The 24,168-nt window shown below is 40.3% G+C and overlaps 1 protein-coding gene across 1 annotated transcript; it reads right to left on the bottom strand.

Annotated features, from left to right (window-relative positions):
- Positions 1-4,973: 4,973 nt before the first annotated feature.
- LOC134067783 (asialoglycoprotein receptor 1-like) lies at positions 4,974-10,053 on the bottom strand. Its single transcript, XM_062523222.1, has 5 exons — positions 9,894-10,053; positions 6,325-6,771; positions 5,978-6,114; positions 5,705-5,799; positions 4,974-5,458 (listed from the first exon to the last, which is right to left on the bottom strand). The coding sequence occupies exons 1-5, from the start codon at positions 10,042-10,044 to the stop codon at positions 5,308-5,310; spliced, it is 981 nt and encodes a 326-aa protein (XP_062379206.1). The 5' UTR covers positions 10,045-10,053; the 3' UTR covers positions 4,974-5,307.
- Positions 10,054-24,168: the final 14,115 nt, after the last annotated feature.

Genomic DNA, 24,168 nt, shown 5'->3' with positions numbered 1-24,168 from the left:
ACACAGCAGCACCACACACACTACAGCCACTCTGTAGGATTTCACCTTTGTGGTATCTGCTCCTACAGTTTACAATTTTGTGTTAATTATATTGAGATATATAACTTTAAAAGGAATCTCCCGAACAGAAATGATTAGGTATATACTGTACATTACCTCACAAATATTCAGGCTAGCTACTGTATAAACTACGCTTGGCAACAACAAAAATATATATAGCCTAATGTTGATTTTGGGGAAGTATCACATACCTTGAGGCTCTCTGTTTCCATTTTTCCTACTCATCTGAGTTCCAATTGTTTCATAGACATATTCATCTTCATCCAATCTTCTTTGACTTTGACCTTCATAAACATTTCTGTTTTTATTTTCAGACAGCTCCATCTCTGCACTACGGTGTGTTTTTGATGGTAGATCACATATTCCTCTTTATAGGCCTATCTTAGTGGCATTTAATGCCACAGGAAGTCAGACTAATAGTTCTGGTTAAGAAAGTTACGCCCACAAGTAGGACAGTGGTGTACTTGGGCAGTTTGATGGGCAGGGGCAACAAAACAAAAAATGTGCATATGTCAATTATGATGGAATAGTTTTCATCCTTAATTAAAAAGTGGAATGCTAGGCAATCCAGACTAAAAATATGACAAGCCCTCAAATGCCCCTCAAAATGCTTTAAAGAGTCACTGCACCCTAAAATATGTTTTTTGAGCTGTTGATTGATTGAAAACTCATAAGTGGTGAACTGTACTATTACCAGGGTTAATATTGACAAACATCGTGTTTCTCGACAAAAGTAACATTTCGTCTGATTTTGTATTGGAGATATTGCTCTCCGCGCATACTACAGGTTGAAACGTGTCATGGCATGTTGGTCCAAAATGCTATTGGAATGCTGACGAAGTCCTGTACTTCTCGTCCAACACTACGTCACCGGGTCGTTACAAATTAGGAATGAAACGTCCCAACACCTGCTGCCCTGATTAGCCTACCTGTGATAAGCCATGTCTGCAGCACTCATTCCCAGATTGACACGAAATCACCATGGTTGATTGGGTGCAGCAGTGCTGCACTCCCTCTCCAAATTCAGAACGTCTCATCCATTTTGAAAGCCTTTTTCAGAAATGTGAAGTGGGTGGAGTTATTGGGTGAAGTGACTCTTTAAATGGCCAACTTTCTGCAAACATGTTTAGTTGAACAATGCAACCTGCCAGGAGATCATCCACTGTCATGCTTGTTTGGGCCAGAACCCTCAGCAGATAGAGACGTTTTGATGTCTTATGTATCATGTCCAGGACTTGATAGGTGTGAGAGTGAAAAGAGTCTACATGCCATCCCAGGTAGCAAGCAGCTGGAACCACAGGCACCGCCTCCCATCTACACAGATGTTCTGATTTTCACTTCTGTTGACGTTCAAACAAAACAGAGAACTAGCTACTCCTTCCACCTCCCTCCCATGCGATTGAAACGCTCCTAACCACGCATATCGTCAATCATTGGCTGTTATTCCATTTTTGGAGCCTGGGCTGTCCACAGAGACCACATTTGTTTGCAGTGTATGCAGGGCACAGGCAGCTGGCTAACTGTAGCTGTGTGACAAAAAATGTTTTAGCTTAGAAACCGTATAACATCACTTAGAGTATACCTTTAACATGTCATCCTTTGGATTATGTTGTCTGTCAATCCAAAAATGAATGAGAGCGAATAAAAACCTCACTCTCAGGGAGGGGCAATTAAGAAAATTAAGTGCCATCAACTGGGAAAGGTTGGTGAAGTGCAAGAGAGAGAGAGAGAGAGAGAGAGAGAGAGGTAGTGAGACTGATGATTCCCCTGTTCATGTCACCGAGGACGACCAAGGGACAGTCATGTCTCAGGGATGGAAGACAATAGAGAGTCCAGCTTGTCCACACATCCACCCACTTGACCTGGTGGATGGTACATGTAAATGACAACTGCAGTCACCTTATTTGAATATGTTGTTTTATCTTAAAAAGTATTTGGTGGCACCTTAGACTGTAACAGTCATGGCACTGTCTTTGGGAAAACCTAGAGGTTACATGGTAAGGAAGACTAGGGCACTACATTTCATTTGACTGGGCTTTGTTCCTTTCCATTGCAAAGGCGCACTTCATAGTGCTGCAGTGCAATCTAAGAGGCATGTAGGGAATTTCAAGTTTCAACTTCAACAAACGTGTACATGCACTCACTTTAAAAAAATAAATAAAATAAAACAATCATAGACTTGATTGTACAGGAGAGGGTTATTTCAAAGGGTACTAAAGAGTGGTCTTATTTTATAAAACAATAACATTTCTAGGCCTATGGTGTTCACTGTACAGGTACAATTATGTTGATATCGGATCACTCTGTGAAGAGAGCTACAGTATGTGATCAGATGAATGTGGTTCTGGTCAGGATAAGGTAGAATAAGCGAAGTTCATAAAGTACTGTACGCTTAAGGATATTCAGGAGTGAACAGAAGAGTCAAATACGAGAAAATCCACATGAGCAACATACAGTACATAGAACCCCACTAATAGTGAACAGGAAACCACAAGCCCTGCATGCCACACAGCAGCAGAGAATCAAGTGGACCACAGATGCACAAACCAGGTGCCAGAGCTGGGCATAGACATGTCAATCCCTCATTTTGTTTCTGTTCTCTTTGTTTCAGTTCACCAGCAATTATCTTCATGTTATCATTTATCTTCATCTGCAAAGGTATTACTGTAATTTGGCTGTTTGATTATAATAATCCAACACAAGCATTGTGAAACATGTCCATAACTAAGCACCATTCACATTTGCTATCTGCTATTCTACATTATGATTTAGTGAGGTGCATTTGGCTCTGGAAGTAGTGCCCTCTAGTGGAACACCATGACCACACGTTAAAGATTAATTCATGATAAAAAAAAAAAAAGCACACCAGCAAGCAAGGTTCAGTTAATCATAAAGTTCTGCTAAGTGAGTATGAATGAATGTAAATCTGCTCACTGGCGTCTTTTTCATTCAGTTACTGTAAGATCAAACACCCTCTTTCTACTGCAATGGGGGAGTCATGTGCTGGTAAAGAGATTGCCTCAGACCTTTGAATCGATTTAACGCATGGCAAAGTGTTTTCAATGGTGGAAAAACATTTTTTTGGTTTGATGTTCCACATCATTTATTATTTGTGAGTTCTTTTTAGGTTTATACTTCCACTTATACTTTTTTTTTTACTTTATGTACACTGGACGAACATACAAATTCATGTTTTTGTAACTTGATGGTGATGAGGGTAAATGGGGTTTGACCATCAATTTTCTTATGCAACTTTCCTGTCTCTTTTTGGGATTTGTAGAATGACTCTTCCTTGACACAGTGGAAGAGACTGTAAGACTGGTGAAAGCAAAGGAACATTCTCCATATATTTTTGAACAAATGTGTTTGCATAATGGTAGCTGTATTACAGTATTTTTTAAATCATAGTCCTGCACTGATGTTTGTCCTTCCTTACGCTTCTCTCATCTTTTCAGAGGAACTCTGAATTCATTCATTGTGACCATTGGGTCCTTGGTTACCTGTCTGACCAAGGCCCTTTATCTCGGATTACTTAGTTTGGCTGAGCGGCCATCTAGGAAGACTGTTAGCTGTTCCAAACGTTTCCATTTGAGAATGATGGAGGCTTCCGTGTTCTTGGGCACTTTCAATACTGCAGAATTTGTTTTTGTATCCTTCCCCAGATCTGTATCTTCACTCGTAGGTCTACGGAAAATTCTCTAGACCTTGTGGCTTGGTTTTCACCCTAACATACACCATTAACTGTGAGACTTTATAAAAAGAGATGTGTGCCCCCTCAGAATAATGTCCAGTGAATTAATTTAGACACAAGTAGACTCCAATCAAGTTGAGGAAGCATCTCAAGGACCATTGATGAAAGTAGGATGCACCAGAATACTTATATAGGCTAAATGGAATATTTCAGTATTTTTTAAAATACATTCACAAAACACTCCAAACACCTGTTTTTTTTGTGGAGGGTTGGATTATTGTGTGTAGATTGACGAGGATTAAAAACATTTTAAGATGAAAGGGTCTGAATACTTTCTGAATATACATTTTTTGCTATCTAATGTTCACTATAAAAACAACAAACTGACTAATTACAGTACTATTAATGCTACTACTACTAATCAAGTCAAGTCATGTTTATTTACAGTATATAGCACATTTTATACACAATGTGCTTTACATAAACAAAGGCAAAGAGTAATATAATATAAAACCATAAAAGAGAAATAGTTCGAATTGTTTATAATTAAAGTAAGTTCAATTAAAGAACAGAAAATATAAAAGGCACAAGGTAGAATACTAAAAAGACAGATAACTCAGTGATAACAGGAAGTGCATTTGATCAGTTAGCAGAGGACGTCTGAGAACAGTTTGGTCTTAAGATAAAACTGGCTACAGTTGGGGCCTTAAGTTGGTTGCAGAGCTAAACCGCAAAGCAGCTATAAAGGTGCTTCACCATGTCTCGTTCTAATAGCGGGTTTTACTGACAAGTTTTCCTCCTGAGACCTGAGAGGTCTGGAACGTGTTTAGGCCTACTCCTGAAGCATGTCTGATAGGTAATTTTAGGTCCCATTCCACTTAGTGATTCATAAACAAGCGGTAGTGCTTTAAAGTCAATTCTGGGACATACTGGAAGCCAGTGCATGAGAACCCTAGCTGCTGCATTTTGTATCATCTGAAGCTGTTGATCTTTTGATAGGTGTGTGAAAAGTTGATTGCAGTAACCCATACTGGAGATAAATGCATAAATGAGTTTTTCTAATCATGTTTTGACATTAGATACATACCACGACTACTACTGAACAAGTTTAATAAACGAAGAAGAAGAAGAAAAATAAGTGGACTTTGGCATTTTGTAGGTGATTATTTGTGTTTTACGAAACATCATTGATCTTGTGCACTAATGATTTATGACTTGTGTAATCAGGGACTCTGAGCAGTTAGGGAAGTATTTGAATGTACAAACATTTTATCTCACTTTCTTGTGCTCATGACGTTAGCTTTTATGGACAGTGAATACACACAGAATATGTATGTACACAAACACAATATTTTTGGGGATTAATGGACTATTTAAATGCCAATTTTACATTACAGTAGCTATTTATGCAAGCAAGCTTATTTAGTTAACTGAAAATGTGAAACAAACTCTTGCTTGTCAGTGCAGTACACAATCATCATACCATACAGAACACAAGAGTACACAATAAAGTCAGTATGACAAGAGTATACTTCTGAGGTTTATGCTACCTATCTTTACTGATGCCACAGTGGTTGTTCACAAAAGTAACTGTTTCTTTCAGTACACATGTTGTCATTCCAGTTTTTCAGGGGTGTACGATCAGGGAAGATCTCTGCACAGTGCTCTTTTCCATTATAGTCATTTGGCTCTCCTTCCATCCAGTACCTAAATATTACCCAGTGAAGAACATACGCATTTCATTTTACAAACACTATTATAAAATGTGAACAAAGACAATGGAACTATTTAGCCTAACAGCCACATATTTGTCAGGTGTGATGCTAATGGTTTCAAGACCAACATTTTATTAAAACAAATATATAATCATTCTATGTAGAATGTTCAGTATACAAGAACCTAAAAAAACACCTTTAATCCATTCTCTGTGAAATGCCAGTTTCAGTGACCTACCCAGTTTTCAGCAATTCACCATCTAACCATTTCCATGGTCCCTCCACATCAGTAAGACCAATCCACCCTCTTTTCTGAAATCCTGAGATAAATTCCTGAAATTGACATGTCAAGATACACAACCAAATCAGCAGTGCCCAGTTAACTCTACTCTGAGTTCATATAGTTCCATTTGGTTGAGTGTTAGTATTACTCTGACCATAGTTGGGGTATGTAAAGCTCCACCAAATGATATAGACTGTGTGAACCATTTAAGTCTGTGTTGTCTCTCACCTGTTCCTCCTCACTGTCAATAATCACCAAATTCCCTCCTCGATCCATGCATTGTTGTTTACCATCACTCCAAGTTGTCTCATTATTTGAAATGTAGTAAAAACTGTAACCAAAACGTATCCAGTCTTGCGGAATTGCTAAAATGAGAAATGATAAAACAAAATGTGTTCTACTGGCAATGCAAAGGCCTAATATTAGATCAGCACCAAAAACATATAGTGAGATGTTCTTCATTTTATCTTTTGAAGAATTTATTCTACAATTGTTATAGTCACTTTACATTTCAGTATCTCACTAAAAACATCAATTAATCAGACACTTAAGCAACATAATGCGAGAATACTCACGAAAGGTGTTAAGCAGCTTCTCTTTCTCAGCAGTCAAGTTTCTGTTTTTGTCCATCAGATCATTCTTCTCTGCTGTCAAATTACTAATTATGTCACGCAGCTCATGATTTTCTGTGGTTAGTTTGGTGTTTCTCTCTTGGAAGAGGTCTCGCTCGTTGGTCAAATTGTTGTTAGCTACCTGTAGTTGATCTCTTTCTTTGGTTATGTTGGTGCTTCCTTCTCGCAAGAGGTTTTGCTGTTTGATCAAATTCTTGATAGTTAATTGCAGTTGGTTTCTCTCTTTGGTTATGTTGGTGCTTCTCTCTTGGAAGAGGTCTCTCTCTCTGGTCACGTCTCTCTGGTCATGTTTGGTAACTATCACTATGATGACGATCAGCAGCAGAACACACAGCAGCCCCAGACTCACTACAGACACTCTGTAGCCTTTGGTTTCTATGGTACCGGCTCCTAGAATTAACAATTTGATATGTTATACAATTATTTAATTATGATATTATATATATTGTATATAGGGACTATCAAACAATAAAAAAATAATGAACCTCATATTTTGAAATGAATTCATTTTGATTAAACGCGTAGGCTATAAGTAGGCTAAATGTACTCCCTGGAGATCATAGTTTCTTAAAGGATGCAATAAATACAACAAATCAATCACAAAAGCAAGAGGAAGACACTTTTATATTATTCAAATGACAAAAATTACAGAAATTTTGGTTGAAAACATTAACTTCTTAAGATATAGCAATTTGATGCTCTTTAACTCATCTATAAATGGTGCACTGCCACTTTAAGCCAATTTAAGCCACTTTCTCATAATGTTCTTTTATCAGCTCCATTCAAATATACGGTAGTCTATATGTCTACCACAAACTCTAACATTGTTTGTGCCACATGTATAAGCACAATATTAAGTTGGTATAAACAGCTGTCATTCCTTTGGAAATAGAAGCATGACATTACGTTAGCGAGACATTTTACGTTTGCAATCAAAAGTAAATTATAAGCCTGGTAGCCACCTAGCTACAGTAGCTGAGTGGAATACGGCATGATCGGCATATCATGTAGCCTAGAAATCTGGACGCCCCTAGAGGCAGCAAATCTAATTTGGCTGCTGGTCCTGGAGCAGTCTCTAACAACTCTCCGTTTGACTTGAGCTGGGTTTAGGCAGAAACCACCGAACCGACCACATCGCAGAGTCGGTAGGTGGGCTTAAGTACGGGATAATGGACGACACGCCGTGCGGTTATTCAAAGTTAATGCACGTTCTAGACGGTGATACGGCCCGACGCGAAGCGGAGGGACGTTCCGTCTCGAAAAGTCCATTATCCCGCTTATTCCACTGTTGCCACTTGCGTTGTGTTCGTTTCCGGTGCTATTGTTTGTAGAACTACTTTTCCCAGACACATTTCAACTAATTTCTCAAACTGCGGTTACTAGTTCTAAATGGATGGTTGCTATGGCCAAAAGCCAGTCGTTAGTTCTAATCTCCCGTTGTCAAGCTGGCACATCCCAGGATTCTGATGAACGTTAACTTTGAAAGATTGCTATTTTTCTTAGGCTACTGCCACCTAACTAGCTAAATGACACCTCTGTCATATGCTAAACGTTACTATGATCTGAACGTCTGTATTTTACAGCTTCTATGTAACGTGACAGTGCATTTAAACTTCACAACGAGTTTGGCGAATTAATATTCAAGTGTGATACGGTCAAAAACAATGGAACTACTTCATAGCCGTGCGTATATCTAAAGTTAATGCACACCCTTATAGAACGCAGGACAATGGGGAACTCAACCGAGCAGTGGAATAACATAATTTAAAATATGCGACCGTTAACCCGTTTAATCCCAAATTTTTCCAATAAATTCTAATCAGAGATGATATGGATGACATTGTCCAAGGTCTGTTCTTTACATTTATATTTGTATCACAACACAATACTGAACATTCTGTTATATTCTAAGTGTGACGATTCTTATACATAGGGAAGCCATTATATCACACTATTATACATAGTGTGAGGGACCAGGCAGCAAGGCAATGGGGATGCAGAGATAAAGATTTCAAAAAAGGGATTTATTCCAACAAAACACGAAAGGGTCAAAAATCAGAACTTGAAATCATACCAAAATCTTCAAATAATTCAAAAGAGCGTTCTCAGGCCTAGAGCTACAAAACAGAACTTAACTCAAATCAAATCCAGATAATGGTGACTCAAACAGAACTGAACATAATGACTGACCTCCTACAATGACACATTGGGGAAACATATATACTGGCTGATCAAACCATTCGAGACACACAGGGGAGGACAAAGACTAACAACATTTACAAGACACATTCAAGGACAACAGCCACCTCAACATAACAAGGTAAATAAAGACCATTTCCTAAATAAGGATAATCATAACCAATATCAATTACTTAATCACAGTCAATCACTAATGAGAAATAATCTTCTCCCTTTCCCCCCCGGATATCTGCAATGGTGGTGCCCTCCAGAGGACTCTTATTCTGGCATCAATTCGCCACGAATTCCTTTAGCTGGAAGGAAGCTACACCATGCTAGCCGGAAAAAGCCACAGTACCCACACCGGGTAAATTAAACAAACTCAGAACTAAAGACACGTAAGTAACGAAACAAACAGAAACAGACTGCGTGCACTCAGAACTGCTACTGATATGTAGAACGTAATTATGTTAAATGTGTGATGTCAAATAAACGTAGAGCTGTTGAATGCAAATAAACGTGTTGTGTTTTAATTGTATGAACTGAAATGAAAGTATGTTAACTGGTGCAATGTCAATATCTTGTGTGCGTGCAAACTGTTCAAACTTGCCGCCATTATGGCAGTCCATATGTGCGGCCGCAAAGCGGTCCGTCACACATAGCTATTGTAATAACTGATTTTCTATGCTGTTCTTTATCTTTCTTTCTTAATTTTACTTTCAGTCATTACCTGCACATCTTATATATATAAATATATATATATAAGATTTAAAAAAAATTTTTTTTTCTTTATTCTCTCTTCTTTCTAAAAACCACCAATTTGACTTGTCTTATGCGAATCATTCTTTTTCATTTTCCACCCTAAACATGGACAAAATGCACCATTGAGATCAATATATTTTGTCCCTATTCTTGCAATTTCAGTGATTCAATGATTTTAGTGCCACCTGTGGTTAGACTATACAAACATATTTCTCGATAGATCTCAATGGTGCATTTTGCCCATGGTCAGGGTGGGAAACGAAAAAGAAAGATTTGCATAAGACAACTCATGTTGCATGTAATATTGCAATGTGAAAAATGTTGTTTTGTATGTTGCACACCATACTGTATGTATCAGATCAGTTGCAAACAATAACGAATGTAGACCTGTGAACATTTTAACGGCAGTTCTATTTATGTGTACAACATTTTGTTCCATGGTAACGATGGTGAATCACTGCGATTAGGTTCATTTTGACAACCCTAATTGTATATTAACTTGACATAAAACATACGAACAAAGCTGAACTACATTGACATTAAACAAAGAGGGGGAATTATCAGGGACGCACCTGGAATCTCTCCTTTTTCCTTTTTCCTCTGAGTACTCATCTGAGTTCTGATTGTTTCCTGATTAGCATAAACATTTTCATCTTCATCCAAACTTCTTTGACTTGGATCACCTTCATTAACATTTCTACATATATCTCCAGAAAACTCCATCTGCTGCTCTACTGTATACTGTATGTTTGATGGTAGACTACACACTCCTCTGTATTCTCAGTGGAATTTAAAGTCAGAGGGAGTTACACAAGCAGAAAGTTACGCCTTCAAGTATGGACTCAAGTAGATGTACCCAATAGATGTTTCACATGTACTATATGGTTGGGATAGGGTCATGCAATTGTTGGCGGGGGTGGGGGTGATGGCCTCCTCCTTGTCCTTCTCAAAGCGGTCCCTTGGACATGATTCAGCACACCAGGTACAGGCAAGGAGGCATCGTTTTGAAAACACCACACACCATGACCACAATTAAAGATTAATTCATTAATTTATCAAAAGAGCAGAAACTAGAATCAAGCAATGATACGTTGATGATATTCTGCTGAGTGAGTACTAATGAATGTAAATGTGCTTGGGGGTCTTGTACATGCAGTTAAACACAAACACCTTCTCTCCACACCTGCAGTTAGGGGGAATAATTTAAGGCAGATGAATACAAACATATGAAATTAACTTAGTTTAATCAAAAAGCTGCAAAAAGTCTGTGAACCAATCTCACAAATGACCTGTTGGTTTTGCCACTATAATGATTGCCATTGCATTTTATGAGGTTAACATGATATGCTATAATATCTCTCTTGAATGTTAATTTGAACTAGCAATTACATTTAAATGATTGGGCTTTCCCACTAATCTGTGCCTGCAAATTTGCACTGTACATACATAATACATTTCGCTATCTAATAGTAACTAACATACCAATACTAATGCTACTACTAGGCTACTAGAATAAGTGGTACTTGGTAACATGTAAGTGAAAGTATTTTACAATACGTTGTTGATCTTGTGCATTAATGATTTACAGCAGGGGTCGGCAATTAAGCTTGGCCTCGGGCCAGATATTTTCCAAGCCATTACATAGCGGGTCACAAGTTCACAACCAAAACAATGGCTAATTTAATTAATTAATATCGGAGGAGGTAAAAATGATAGGCGCTCTTGAAATGTCAGAGCAGAGACATTCAAGCAGGCTGATGTAGGTTAAATTTGTCGACTGGTCATTGGGGGCGCTATTATATGCCTGTGTGTTTTAAAAAAAAAAAAAAAAAAAAAAAAACCCAGAAAAACATTTCCACGCGTTGCTGTTAGCTGAAGAGAAAAGTTAACAGCGAAAACAGGATCTTTAATGATGAATGGACAGAGAACTATGCCTTCATCCTCCCTAATTTTATTAATGCAAAGCCCACATGCCTGATCTGTAACAACTAACGAGGGTGTCTCTGCATGCAAAGAGTACAAGACGGCACCACGAAACTAGGCATGCTAATTTTGCGTTCCTAAATAGCACGCACGCTATGTTTGAAACTCGTGTTTTACTTTTCACAGTTCTATGTGCGTAAATTGCCTGTTTGATGTCAGGCCTGTTTAAAAGAAGTCGTGTTTTAATTATCACCATAAGCCTATAACAGGACTAGCTTGGAATTTGAGAACCAGCGCTGTCCACTGACTTCATTTGTTTTTGCATGTTGTGCGTTCACGCTGCACCTCACTGCGTGCTTCTTCACTCGTATTCAGATGAAACAAATAGCTAGCATTTAGATTGATTGAAATTCTTCTGTTCTGGAAAGTTACGTGCCAAAATAAAGAGCATTTTTGAGACTGGCAGTCCGATTTTTAAAAATTGTTTTTTTTTTTTTTTCATTCTCTGGTTCAAAAGATCTCACGGGCCTGATGTTTTTGCTTGCGGGCCGCATCTGGCCCGCGGGCCGACCTATTGCCGACCCCTGATTTACAGTAATCGGGGACTCTGAGCCGTTAGGGAAGTTTCCATAGGCTAACTATTTGAATGTACAAACGTATTTTTATCTCACTTCCTTGTGCTCATGACATTTGCTTTTTTGGACAGTGAGTACACAGAATATGCATATGCACACAAACACACCCATTTAATACTTATTGGTGATTAATTGAAAATTGAAATGGCGATTTCATGTTCCAGTATAATGTTTTAAAAAAAACTAAAACGAGTGCACATTTTAGATTAGCGAGACCACAATGTAGTACTGTGAGCACACGTTTAAGGAAAACGGGCGCACAATGTAATGAAACGAGAGCACGCTCTACTTAAACAAGTGCACGATTTAGTAAAACGAGAGCTCGATTTTGCAAAGTGAGCGCACGTTTTCTTCCTTCCCCAAAAATATTGCTTTGACCCCTCCAGGGCTCCATATAGAACATTCTTAGAGTTTCTTAACGAATCTTGGAAACCCGGCCAATGTCAAGATACACAGCTAGATCCAGTGTTAATGCTACTCACAGAGCTCATATAGTCCCATTTGGTTGAGTGTGAACATTATTCTGACCATAGTTGGGTATGTAAAGTTCTCTTCAGATCAAAAGGAAATTGAACACTTGCTGTATAAGAGTTTTGGAATGTAACAGTTCAAAGTCCCCTTAGAATTATAATCATGAATCAACATGAATCTTTAGATGTAATGTCCAAAAATGCCTAGAACTTGAAAAAACGCCTCACCTCACTTTATGAGCTTGTCACAAAATAAGAAAATGTCAACAACTCAATTTTGACAAAACAGTCTGATAGAACCTTAAAATTTCAAGGGGATGAATGTCTGCATGCATCTTATGACCGAGAACCACAGGGAGAGTTAAGAGGGAAGTTGTCAGTCTACAGTACAGGATGTGGTAAAGTGTGTGTCTGTCTGATAAATTCTGATAGAAAAAGGTTAATCTAAATAGTGATGGGATCTGGGAAAACCCTTCACATGGTGGGATTTGACCTTTTTGAGATTTTGATGCCCTCTGAATGCCTATTTCAAGCTCTTTTCAAATATGTTTTCATTATTTTCATATATTGTTTCTATCAAATTTCATAATTACTCAAAGTCAACTGACAAGCTGTTTGATTTGGGATAGAATTTTGAGAAAGAGTTCTAAATAGAATCAGAACAGTTAAGTAGCAGAGGATAAATGTGAATAACTTTACTTTAGTAAAACATTAATGTACATGTATCAAAGCAGAGAAAAAAGGTCACTTTGTCACCAAGCATCACACCACACTCATAAATCAGTTGAACATTAATTATTTATTTTATTTGTAAACACATTCAATGAGTTTGACTCATCGGCAGGTTTTCAACTCTTTTCTTAGTTATTTTAAGAGTAACCACTGTAAGAACAAACAAATAACAAGTGTACAGTGATTAATTAATTGTTATCAGGCATACAACTATAAGATATGTAAAGACGTCACTTCTCTGGACCAATGAGGGAACAGGAAATGGTCAAAGGAAAATCCATGAAGCAGCCGCGCGCTGTTTGAGACATTAAATTATAACCCCTGTTGAATCCTAATAAAGCTGACTCCGCCAAATATGAAGAAGGTCTAGTTCAAAGTAACATTATTCTCAGGGGTCAGGCTGGTGGGCCTGGTGGTGCCTTCGAAAGTAACATTGTGTATTATCCGGGATCAGGCTTATGTGAGCCATAAGCGCCTGATCATTACTATTTACTGTGTATTGCCACCTGTCATTCTTACCGACCCCGTATCGTCAGGAATATGCTGAGGGTCCTATTCTCCTCCACTGCCGGTTATATTCGGGCGGTTCCCGACGCAATCATTGTTACTAGTTCCAGAAAGGATTCAGGGGCTGCCCCGCTGACTCGGATCACTATACTGTCATACGTGCTGACCCACAACCACATGCTATGCACAGAGGGTTCTGGCTGTGCTAGGATGCGATTACTCGATGCAGACCGCGTAAACAAATCGACCCACCGCTTCATAATATTACAGTCAATTTCAAAGACAGCTTGCCCTTTCCAGTGGTTAACTCCTACGGCGGCGGTAGTTATACCCTAGCCATCCATTACGCTAGCACGTTACCTGGGACCGGACACAGCCGTATAAGTACTAATGGCTACGCGGATCAGCATACAGTAACAAAATTATTGGACAGGTACAAGCTAGTCATCCAATACATTACAGAAGTACATCTAAATGCAAAGTGTGAAAGTTACTTAAACAGGTTCAAGAAATACTTAGGCTAAGATACAAAAACAGACAGAGAATATACTTTACCAGCTCAGAGGAAGATGACTACACACCTACGTGTGGGAGCCCTAGCTAATAGAGACTCCATGAATGATGGCTTGTCTACCCCTATATAGGCTACAAAGTTTGTGATTGGTTCACACAGTGACAGAGGTTTACATGAATGGAGATCACATGATGAGTGCTGTAGGTGAAACTGAGACCATTGTTGTAGTGAAACCACTTGAGTAAATTAATCAAGACATGACAATACATTTGGTTACATTTCCTGGTCCAAGTTGACTTCTGAGGACTTTGGACAAACATGTGACAGGAGGTCCACAATAGGCCCACACTTAGTAGCTAATCAAGAGTCCATATATGATTGAAAGGAATGTCATCAGCCTGGGAATGAAGAGTTACTTATGATTGAAATGAATGTCATCAGCCTGGGAATTTAGATCCTTACAGATATACGTTTGTTATATGACACATACTTGACACAAACAAAATAAAAAGTATTTTACATCTTATTTATACAATGTACATCAATTGTTTTACATACTTTTATATATAACACTTAAAAAAACAAAAACACTTTCACTTTAAATTTCACACAAATTTCACTTTAAATTTTTGTAATGGTGTACTTCAAATGACAAAATATTCAGTAGTCAGTAGATTTAAGGCTATAATACAACAGAATGCAACTCAATGTAAACTGCTCAGACACCCTTTCTTTAAAAACTGCGCACACTCAACGAAGCAGTTCATCTCCTGAATCACTTGATTCATCTGCAACCTGGGGCAAGGGGCAAACCAAGTCTTGTTTGTCCTCTGCAACAAATTCCCTAATTTCATTGTAAAGGTACTTTTGTCTTTTAAAGTCAAGGCCCTTTGGAAGAATTTGATCTGGCAAAGCATTTGGGTCAAGACTGCCAAAGTCAAAACCTTTTTTCCCCAAGTCTTGAGAAACTTCTTCATCGTTAAAGGAGTCCTAGAATTCAAAACCACATTCACCTTGTTACTGTTGAATTTAGGCTGCGAGCAGTGTCCAAAGGACAACACCAAAGACTTTACCGCGTCCCCCGCCTGCTTTCGTATGCAAATTGGGAAATAGAAACAGCCGTGTTGAAATGCTCCAATCTGAACAGAGCTCAGATAACACGTAATAGGCGCCCATCCCCCTTTAGATACACCCCTCGGCCCCTCTCATTTGCATACCTTCGATTAATAATTCTTGTTAAACTGCTCTTACGCTGCTAGTATCTAGATATGTGGTCTATGGCAGAGACGTTGTAATGCTAGCGTTATTACAGCTAACTTTGGAGAGTTACTATACTAAGAAATGTACTGATAAAACTTACCAATCTAACACATTCATTCTGTTGGGGAATCTGCTGCACTTCATCTTCGTCAGAACCTTCTTCTGACTCGGTTTATACATGTACGGCTGTATTCCTTATTTAAATCCATTGTTGATAGCTTTATCAAAGACTTTGGCTTTATTTACCAGCAGTAAACGTAGTTTCACTTTGCTCTAGCTTCAGACCGGTGGATTGAGCCAATCAACTTTCAGGACATATCGGCCAATAGACCAATCAGCGCGCATCTCATTTGAATATTCATGAACTTGCTGAGTGGGCGGGAAAAACAAACTGTTTCATTGCAAGGCTTATTTATGACCTTGTATTAGGCGATCTAGCAGTGCTCCTGGGGCGTTTTCAGCCCCACAAATTTACATATGACATTATTTAGGCTCAAAGATCAATTTGTAATGGTCAAAAAATGCGTTCTATGACTCCTTTAAGAAATGGCTTCATGAGGTGGATCTATCACTGAACATGAAATGATGATACCCTTTAATGCTGTCTAGCTTTTTGAAATATGTGCCAAGAAATGTGCTCCAGAACGAGAATAGTACCATCCTCTCTACCACAAAGACATGGTACATTGACTCCAGATGGACTAGAAGTTTGAACAACATTTTCAATGTCCTCTAAGCAGTCAACTTTATTCCTTCTCAAATTCCGCTTGAAAAGCCCGAAACACCAATCACAGGAAAACTTTGTATGTCCAGCAAGAAGAAAACTCATCTTGATCGACACATGTCGACCTGTCAAGACACGCCACAACAGATACCACATCACATAGGAATTCTTGTTTTGTCCAGCACAGTTATCTGCATGCAGGTGCATGTGCTTTTCACCCAGACCATAGTTCTCTAGAAAGAAATGCAGAAGGCTAATGACACAGTTGCTACCTTTACCTGTCTGTATACTCTCATCCAACAGAAAAGTAACTTGTTTTGGCAAGGCCTCACAAGCTACACCAAAAACTCCACACTTGCATGGGGTTTTAAAGTACATTGGCCCTGGCTGGAGGGGATCACTAGGGTAATGAATCTGCTGAGCAAAGTCCATGCTGTAATGTGCCATTCCCTCATAGCTGCAAGTAACATGTGGACCTAACTCTAAACCATGAGGCAACTCAGCTTTTGAACCCTTACAAAGTTCCTGATAGTATGTCCACTCTCCCAGCTTTCTCTAGATGTTCAGTGGCCAGATGATGCAGCTCTGCCTTCTCTGCATTTGACCTATTGGCAGCCTCACCAATCTTTTTCTGAAATTTCCAACACAGGTCAGTTGCAGGCCGCATTGTTACAACAAATGGCACAACTTCCCGCCAGATGCGGCGAAAAGAAACTAGGGAAACCACACGTCTGTTCACTGCGGCAACAGCCACACAGTAATCACCATATACCTTTACCTTCGTGCAATTTGTTGGGAGGAGCTTGAGATCGCTTCTCCAGAAACCTGGTACTCTCCCTGGGAGATGCATGCCATGAGTTTCAGCATAGTTCAAAATGAAGTGTGCAACATAGATGTTGTCGTCCTTTTTCAGTGCATTGGAAGGTTGCCGCTTGAGGTTTCCATGAGTTCTGGGCGTGACACCATGTTGTTTGTAGTGTTTAATTAGTGCATTAAGCTTATCCTGCCCAATGCTGTGGAGGTATTTGAAGGTATCTCTGCATATTTTCAATCCATGGTGAAAAAAATCTGTGCGTTGGGCATTACGTACCGTCTGTTCTTTTTTTTTTAGAACGGCTGGTCGTCTGGGATAGATGCATTCCACATGACACATGCAGTTTTGCAAGTATGGCAATATCCAGCTCCTCTCTTGTCATTTCCAGATAACAGCAATGAATCATCTGCAGCTCCTCTGGCGTGAAACGAGTTGAACATGGCTGCCCGTTGTTGTATTTACAGGCACAGATAAAATTCCCAACATTGGCATCGCTCTGATGTGGATCTGGTAATGGTGGCAGAATCTCCCTGACGTTCTCCATGACAGGATTGTCATCATCTGAAATGCAGAATGATAAATAAATATCAGGCTTCATTAAAGAGGCTAAACTTCTAATATCTCAAGCAACACTTAAAATCCTAGATAGGCAACTCGATTTGAACTACAGCCTTGATTTTTCCTAACTGCTAGAAACATAAAACCTGTGAAGTTGGCACTCATATGCTGAAAATCTGTATGAAATAGGCTATGTTATTTTTGTTTGAGCATGCAAAATTAACATTTGTGCACTTAAACAGTTTAAGAGATGGAGAAACATTAAAGTGAATAGTTCATTGAGTAAAATCTGTGAACCGCTACCTCAAAACATTTTGCAGAGCCTTGCTGGCACTTTATAGTCAGCAATGATGTGACTATAACAACTGGTTTCAATAAGCTTAATACTTGGGTTTATTCACCAATTGAGACGGTACAAAAGCAGCTTATAAAAAGGATACATCAAATAGTGATTTAAAAAAAAAACATTTTCCAACACACAAGTAGTTATCTGCTAGCATCATCAATGAAGCCTCGTATGAGCCTCTAATATCAGGCTAATTCCCCATTTCAAAATTAAGATTGAATGCATAAACAAATAAAGTTAGTAGCCTTGCACCGAAATTTTCAACACATTTGTCATCGAAACAACAGTGAACTTTATCGCCCTGTCAGGAAACCTAAGTTTTATTTCATTTGAAGTGCAGGCTTTGGATTTGGATTGTAGGTGGATGGCCATGCAGGACTAACCTGACTTTCGCCAGATCCTGTAGTTCGCTGTCTGCTTCACACAAGGATCTGGGACTTCTCGATAGGAGATGTATTTCTGAAGGCGGGTCCTTGTAAAACATCCTCGCATGTGATTTGATAAACCACTTGCCTGTTATCTTGAATGACGTGCTAGGCTTCTTCAAGCTCTTGCCAAACCCGGTCGGAAGAAGAGTAAAAACATCCTTGCCACCAATAAATGTCTTCAAAACTATTCTCTGTTAATCTTTTAAAGAATGAATACTCGATAGATTCGACAAAACGGTTGAAATAGCAGAATCAATGTCAGCACAAGACTCCTCGCTGCGTGCCGCCATTGTTATTTGAATCAAACACTCGCTTCGGCGCTCCTGATTGGTTGCTCATTTTTTGATCACTGGCAGGGGTTTGGATTGCCCTCGCGTCCAGACCCTTGTGTGGAGCTCAGCGAAACGCCTCTGGTGGAGCATGGCGGAACTACAAGGGTCTGGCGAGAGTCAGGCTAATGCAGGACAAGAACTACGGAACAAAAACGTGTGGTCCATCAAAATAGTTAGGCTAGGTTACCGTCATGATTCCTCTGGCTGGTCGCTGAAATCTTCGTCTGCGCCTCCGACTTCACCATCTTCGTCCTCATCATCTTCGTCTTCTCTGGATGTAAAGTAATCGAGTATAATCTCGTTCAAGGCAGTAGCAATTATGTTCCTGTCGCCTTATCCGTTCCTCCCGCCTGATCTGTTCCCCCGGCCTGATCCGTTCCTCCCGCCTGATCCGTTCCTCCTGCCTGATCCGTTCCTCCCGCCTGATCCGTTCCTCCCGCCTTATCCGTTCCTGCCTTATCTGTTCCTCCGGCCTTAGTGTGTACCTCTTCTGTGTTATCTGTTTCCTGTGTAGGAAAGTGAGGAGAATTTGAAATGCTCTTATCTTCCAGACCCAGCGTTATGTTCATATAGGTGAGGCATGGGTTTATGGGCCTTTTGTGTGACGGTGTGGGTGTGTGTGCGTGTGCGCATGTTAGTGTGTCCGTTTATAAATTATGTGTGTGTGAGAGAGTGAGTGTGTGTGTGTGTGTGTGTGTGTGTGTGTGTGTGTGTTTAGCTCCTCTGCATGCTTCAGTCTTTGCTAGTGAGTGAAGGACCCACAAATGGGTAAGGCCTCTCAAATGGTAATGTCTATACTATCGGCTTCTCTTTACTGTTATACTGTTGCATGAAGACACTTGATCTAATATTTTCATCACAGGTGCCGAAGGGGGAACGGCAGTGGCTGCAGGACGCTTTTAGAAAAATGGTGTATGCCAGGTCACCAGAGGAGCTTGAGGCCGCCTACCACCAGGCTCTCCAAGTTCAAGTTCAAGTTCAAGTTCAAGTTTATTATAGCCATTTCAACAGTATGAAATACAATTGATAGGAATGTGTTTTGGTATGCTCACATATAAGACACATAATGACAACACAATAGCACAGGGGTAACAACATATACAAGAAAAAGTGCAAAAAAGTGCAAGGATCACAGAAAGCAGCAGTTCAGTACAGTTGTACAAGTGCAAAGAGAGGTAGCCTGGTATGTAATCCATAAGTGCTTAGTGCATGTTCAGGTGGCGAATAGCTTGTGGATAGGTACTATCCCTGAAGCGTGATGTTTTGCATGTGATGCTCCTGAACCTTCTCCCTGATGGTAGGGGTGTGAATAGATGGTGTGCTGGGTGGGAGAGGTCAGAGATGATGCTTTTGGCTTTCCTGGAGATTCTGGTGATGTAATGTGAGGCTATGGTAGGCAGACTACAGCCAATGATTTTTGAGGCCCTGCGCACTACCCTCTCAAGCCGTTGTTTGTCCTGGCTGGTGGCACTACCATACCAGACCAAGATGGCGAAGGAGAGTACACTCTCAATGGTAGCCCGATAGAAGTGGATCATGCCTGCTAGACTGACCCCAAACTTCTTCAGCTGACGGAGGAAGTGTAATCTCTCCAGGACCCAGCGGTGCTGAAGCACCCGAAATATCGGGACCATTTGATGGCAGTGTTTTCACAGCGTAAAGACTGGGCTATCTGTCTGCGTACAGGCCTTCCAACACGTGGAAATAACACCAATAACTATGTTGAAAGTGCTGTGAGGGTACTAAAGGACAGCATATTCTTCAGGTAGGGGAAAAAATCCTATAAAACCTATTTGAACCTATTTTGAAGATGAATGACACACACGCACGCACGCACGCACGCACGCACGCACGCACGCACGCACGCACGCACGCACGCACGCACGCACACACACACACACTACACACTGTCTCATCCATACGCTACTCTGTCTCTCTTTCCCTCTGAAATGCACACAGGTTGAAGGCGTACAATGTGACCCAGCTGGTTGATTTTATCTGCACCCGCCTTATCCGTTCCTCCTGCCTTATCCGTTCCTCCCGCCTTATCTGTTCCTCCTGCCTTATCTGTTCCTCCTGCCTTAGTGTGTACCTCTTCTGTGTTATCTGTTCCTGTGTAGGAAAGTGAGGAGAATTTGAAATGCTCTTATCTTCCAGACCCAGCGTTATGTTCATATACATGGGTTTCATCAGGTCCCTTTCCACAGGTGTATAAAATCAAGCACATTGATTATCAATGCAGACTGCATGGTGCTTGATTAATACACCTGTGCAAAGGGACCTGATGAGATCCATGAATAGGTGAGGCATGGGTATGGGTCTTTTGTGTGACGGTGTGGGTGTGTGTGCGTGTGCGCATGTTAGTGTGTCCGTTTATAAATTATGTGTGTGTGAGAGTGTGTGTGTGTGTGTGTGTGTGTGTGTGTGTGTGTGTGGGTGAGCGTTTAGCTCCTCTGCATGCTTCAGTCTTTGCTAGTGAGTGAAGGACCCACAAATGGGTAAGGCCTCTCAAATGGTAATGTCTACACCATCTTTTTCTCTCAACACATGCACGCACGCACACACACACACACACACACACACTGTGTATTGTTCAGATTACAGCCATATACCACAGTGAGTGTCTATGTAGGAACAGATAACGCAGGAGGAACAGATAACGCAGGAAGACCAGATACTAGTCACCCTTTGTGAAATAGAATGTCCAGAGGTACAGCTTTCACACGAGGTTCTGTTTTATTGCCATTGCCAAGACCTCAACAGTGCCCCCTAGAGGTGATACCCATAACTAATCATAATAATAAGCTTTATTATGACGGCTGGGTAGCGCACACAACCTAATTTCATTGTTCCTAATTTCCTAATTTCTATGTTGTACAACATAAAAAATATTTTCACTTTGCATTTTACAGTATTCAGTAATTGAATTGAACATGGCATGTTGATTAGCATGTTGATTAGCATGCTGTAGGCACCAAAAATTCTTAATCTACAGACAATTACGATTAAAATGATACCAAATATGCTTTCGCTATATTTACTTCCACCTTTGACCCTTTTCTAGGCTAATTCGCTCAGACTAGTAGGCTACTGAATGGCTAAGGTCAGGCCGAGTATGTTGTTTGTTGTATTGTAGGTTCTAATCTCCACAAATTGCCAGTGACATAGGTTACTTTTTTCATTCACAATGCAAGTAAAGAGATCATTATAAGTAGGTTTTCAGAAATAACATGGTTACTTTACTACAGTATAACATTTAACATTATATTTCCTACGTAAACAGGAACTTCTACCTGAGGGGCACTGCCATTTCATTTGCTCATACACACCATTGGAGCCTCATACATTTACAGCCTCCATTAAGATTCAACTTACCACCAGAGAGGAGGCGGAGACCTGGTTGGAGGATTTTCAACGGTCCTCAAAAGTGACATGGAGAGTGGACAAAACTTATCCTGTGACCGAGGATACGGTCAGACGCAACAGCTATCGAGTAAGAGTTACAGTACACGTTTCTTCTTTTTTGTAATTGTTTCACATAGTCTGAACTTCAATGAAGCATTTCTATGTTCAAAGGTTGACATGAAATGCCAGCACAACACAAGGCAGACAGGCTCCTAAAAAAAAAACACTACCCTAAACTCTACCTTGTGCTGAAAAAGCACAGGCATAGCCAGAATAGGAAGTCCAGGTTGGCTATTACACGCAATAGAACAATAATTCGGAGATTAACATTACATAGCCTGCTGACTCAGGCTACATGTTCATGTTTATGTTCCTTTTCCACATTTCATAGATCTACTGATACTCATAACCAAGACGGCTTGTTAAAATAAAACACCACCACAACCACCGCCTTAGCTGTTCCGAGGCCTTACAACATCGGGATGTGGCCAGAGAGACGATAGAGAAGCTGCAAAATCTATTTCAGAGTGGGCATTCACCCTCCTCAGCCCTAAACACCCTGAAATACGATCTCCAGGAGGAGCAGGGTGATGCTTACGTGTACGCCTCGGCAGATAGATCTATTTGTCCAGATGCCCAATTCTGCTACCGGTCAGTTCATTGGATATTGTGCACACGTGCAGCTAAAACCATAACACATTGACAGCTGTTAAATAAGGCTTTGCTGTATGTCCCCACTAAAATGTTTGTTATGTACTGCCTTTACAGATTATACTACTCCATTTTTAAGAGGGAGTATGGAGCCTCATCAGGACAAGCCATGTTGGAAAATCTCCAGGAACGTCTGGAGGTGTACAACAAAGAACAAAAGGAAACATGTGCAAGAATGGAGCACACAGCTGATGGACAAACCATCATTGCTTTGTGCACGCCTGTTATGAAGAGGACTCATAGACTTGAGAGAAACAGTGTCTTCATGGACTCGTCAGGTTTGTCACCACCGCCCCAAAGGCAACACTTGGGTTATGGGAGGTTATGTTTTGTTTGTATATAACTTTAAGAGCTTGTCTGGCTAACTAACATTTGTTCGTTTCTGTCAGGAAACTGCGACAGAATGAATAGCAGAATTTTCCTTCAGCTAACTCATTCAGCTGCCGGTGGGTTGCCACTGGGAGTGATAGTGACAACATCGGAGTCACAAAGCACAATAGCAGCAGGGCTGAGGTTGCTGCAGTCTGTGCTTCCACGGGAAGCTTTCAACGGAAGAGGAGAGATCGGGCCAGAAGTCATCATGACTGACGACTGCAAAGCCCTACGACAGGCACTGCAGGACGTATTTCCTAACACAACAGCACTCCTTTGTGTGTTCCCCGTGCTCCAGGCTATGTGGAGATGGCTCTGGGACAGTCACCATGGGGTTTGTCAGAGAAATTCATATTGTGTTATTATATAAAGCCAGTTTAAATACTAACGGTGGTTTAAAATACACATCTATCAAATACACATACACCCAGCGGTGCTGAAGCACCCGAAATATCGGGACCATTTGATAGCAGTGTTTTCACAGCGTAAAGACTGGGCCATCTGTCTGCGTACAGGCCTTCCAACACGTGGAAATAACACCAATAACTATGTTGAAAGTGCTATGAGGGTACTAAAGGACAGCATATTCTTCAGGTAGGGGAAAAAATGTATAAAACCTATTTGAACCTATTTTGAAGATGAATGACACGCACGCACCACGCACGCACGCACACACACACACACACACACACACACACACACACTACACACCGTCTCATCCATACGCTACTCTGTCTCTCTTTCCCTCTGAAATACATACAGGTTGAAGGCGTACAATGTGACCCAGCTGGTTGATTTTATCTGCACCAGACTGGAGGCCTATTACATCAGACGACTCCTTGATGTAGCAAATGGGAGGACAGTCAAACGGGGGTTCAAGGTCAAAAACATAAGTCCTGACAGAATAACAAAGGTGTGTGTTCGTTTTGCAACTATAATACCAGTGAGTTATTAGTAATGCAGAGGCATTTGCAATGCAATGAATGGATCAACAATGTTGTGATTAAAAAAATACCTTTTCAAATATTACTTACAAGCAACCACCTTGTGTTGACTGGTTAAGATAAGGGAAATGGCGGGGGACTTTAGGAGGGCCAGGCCTGAGATAAACACCAT

This window comes from Sardina pilchardus, chromosome 20 (assembly GCF_963854185.1).
Source record: "Sardina pilchardus chromosome 20, fSarPil1.1, whole genome shotgun sequence".
Lineage (NCBI taxonomy): Eukaryota > Metazoa > Chordata > Actinopteri > Clupeiformes > Clupeidae > Sardina > Sardina pilchardus.
Note: the sequence above shows the minus strand (reverse complement) of the source record. Positions and strands in the feature narration are given on the sequence as shown.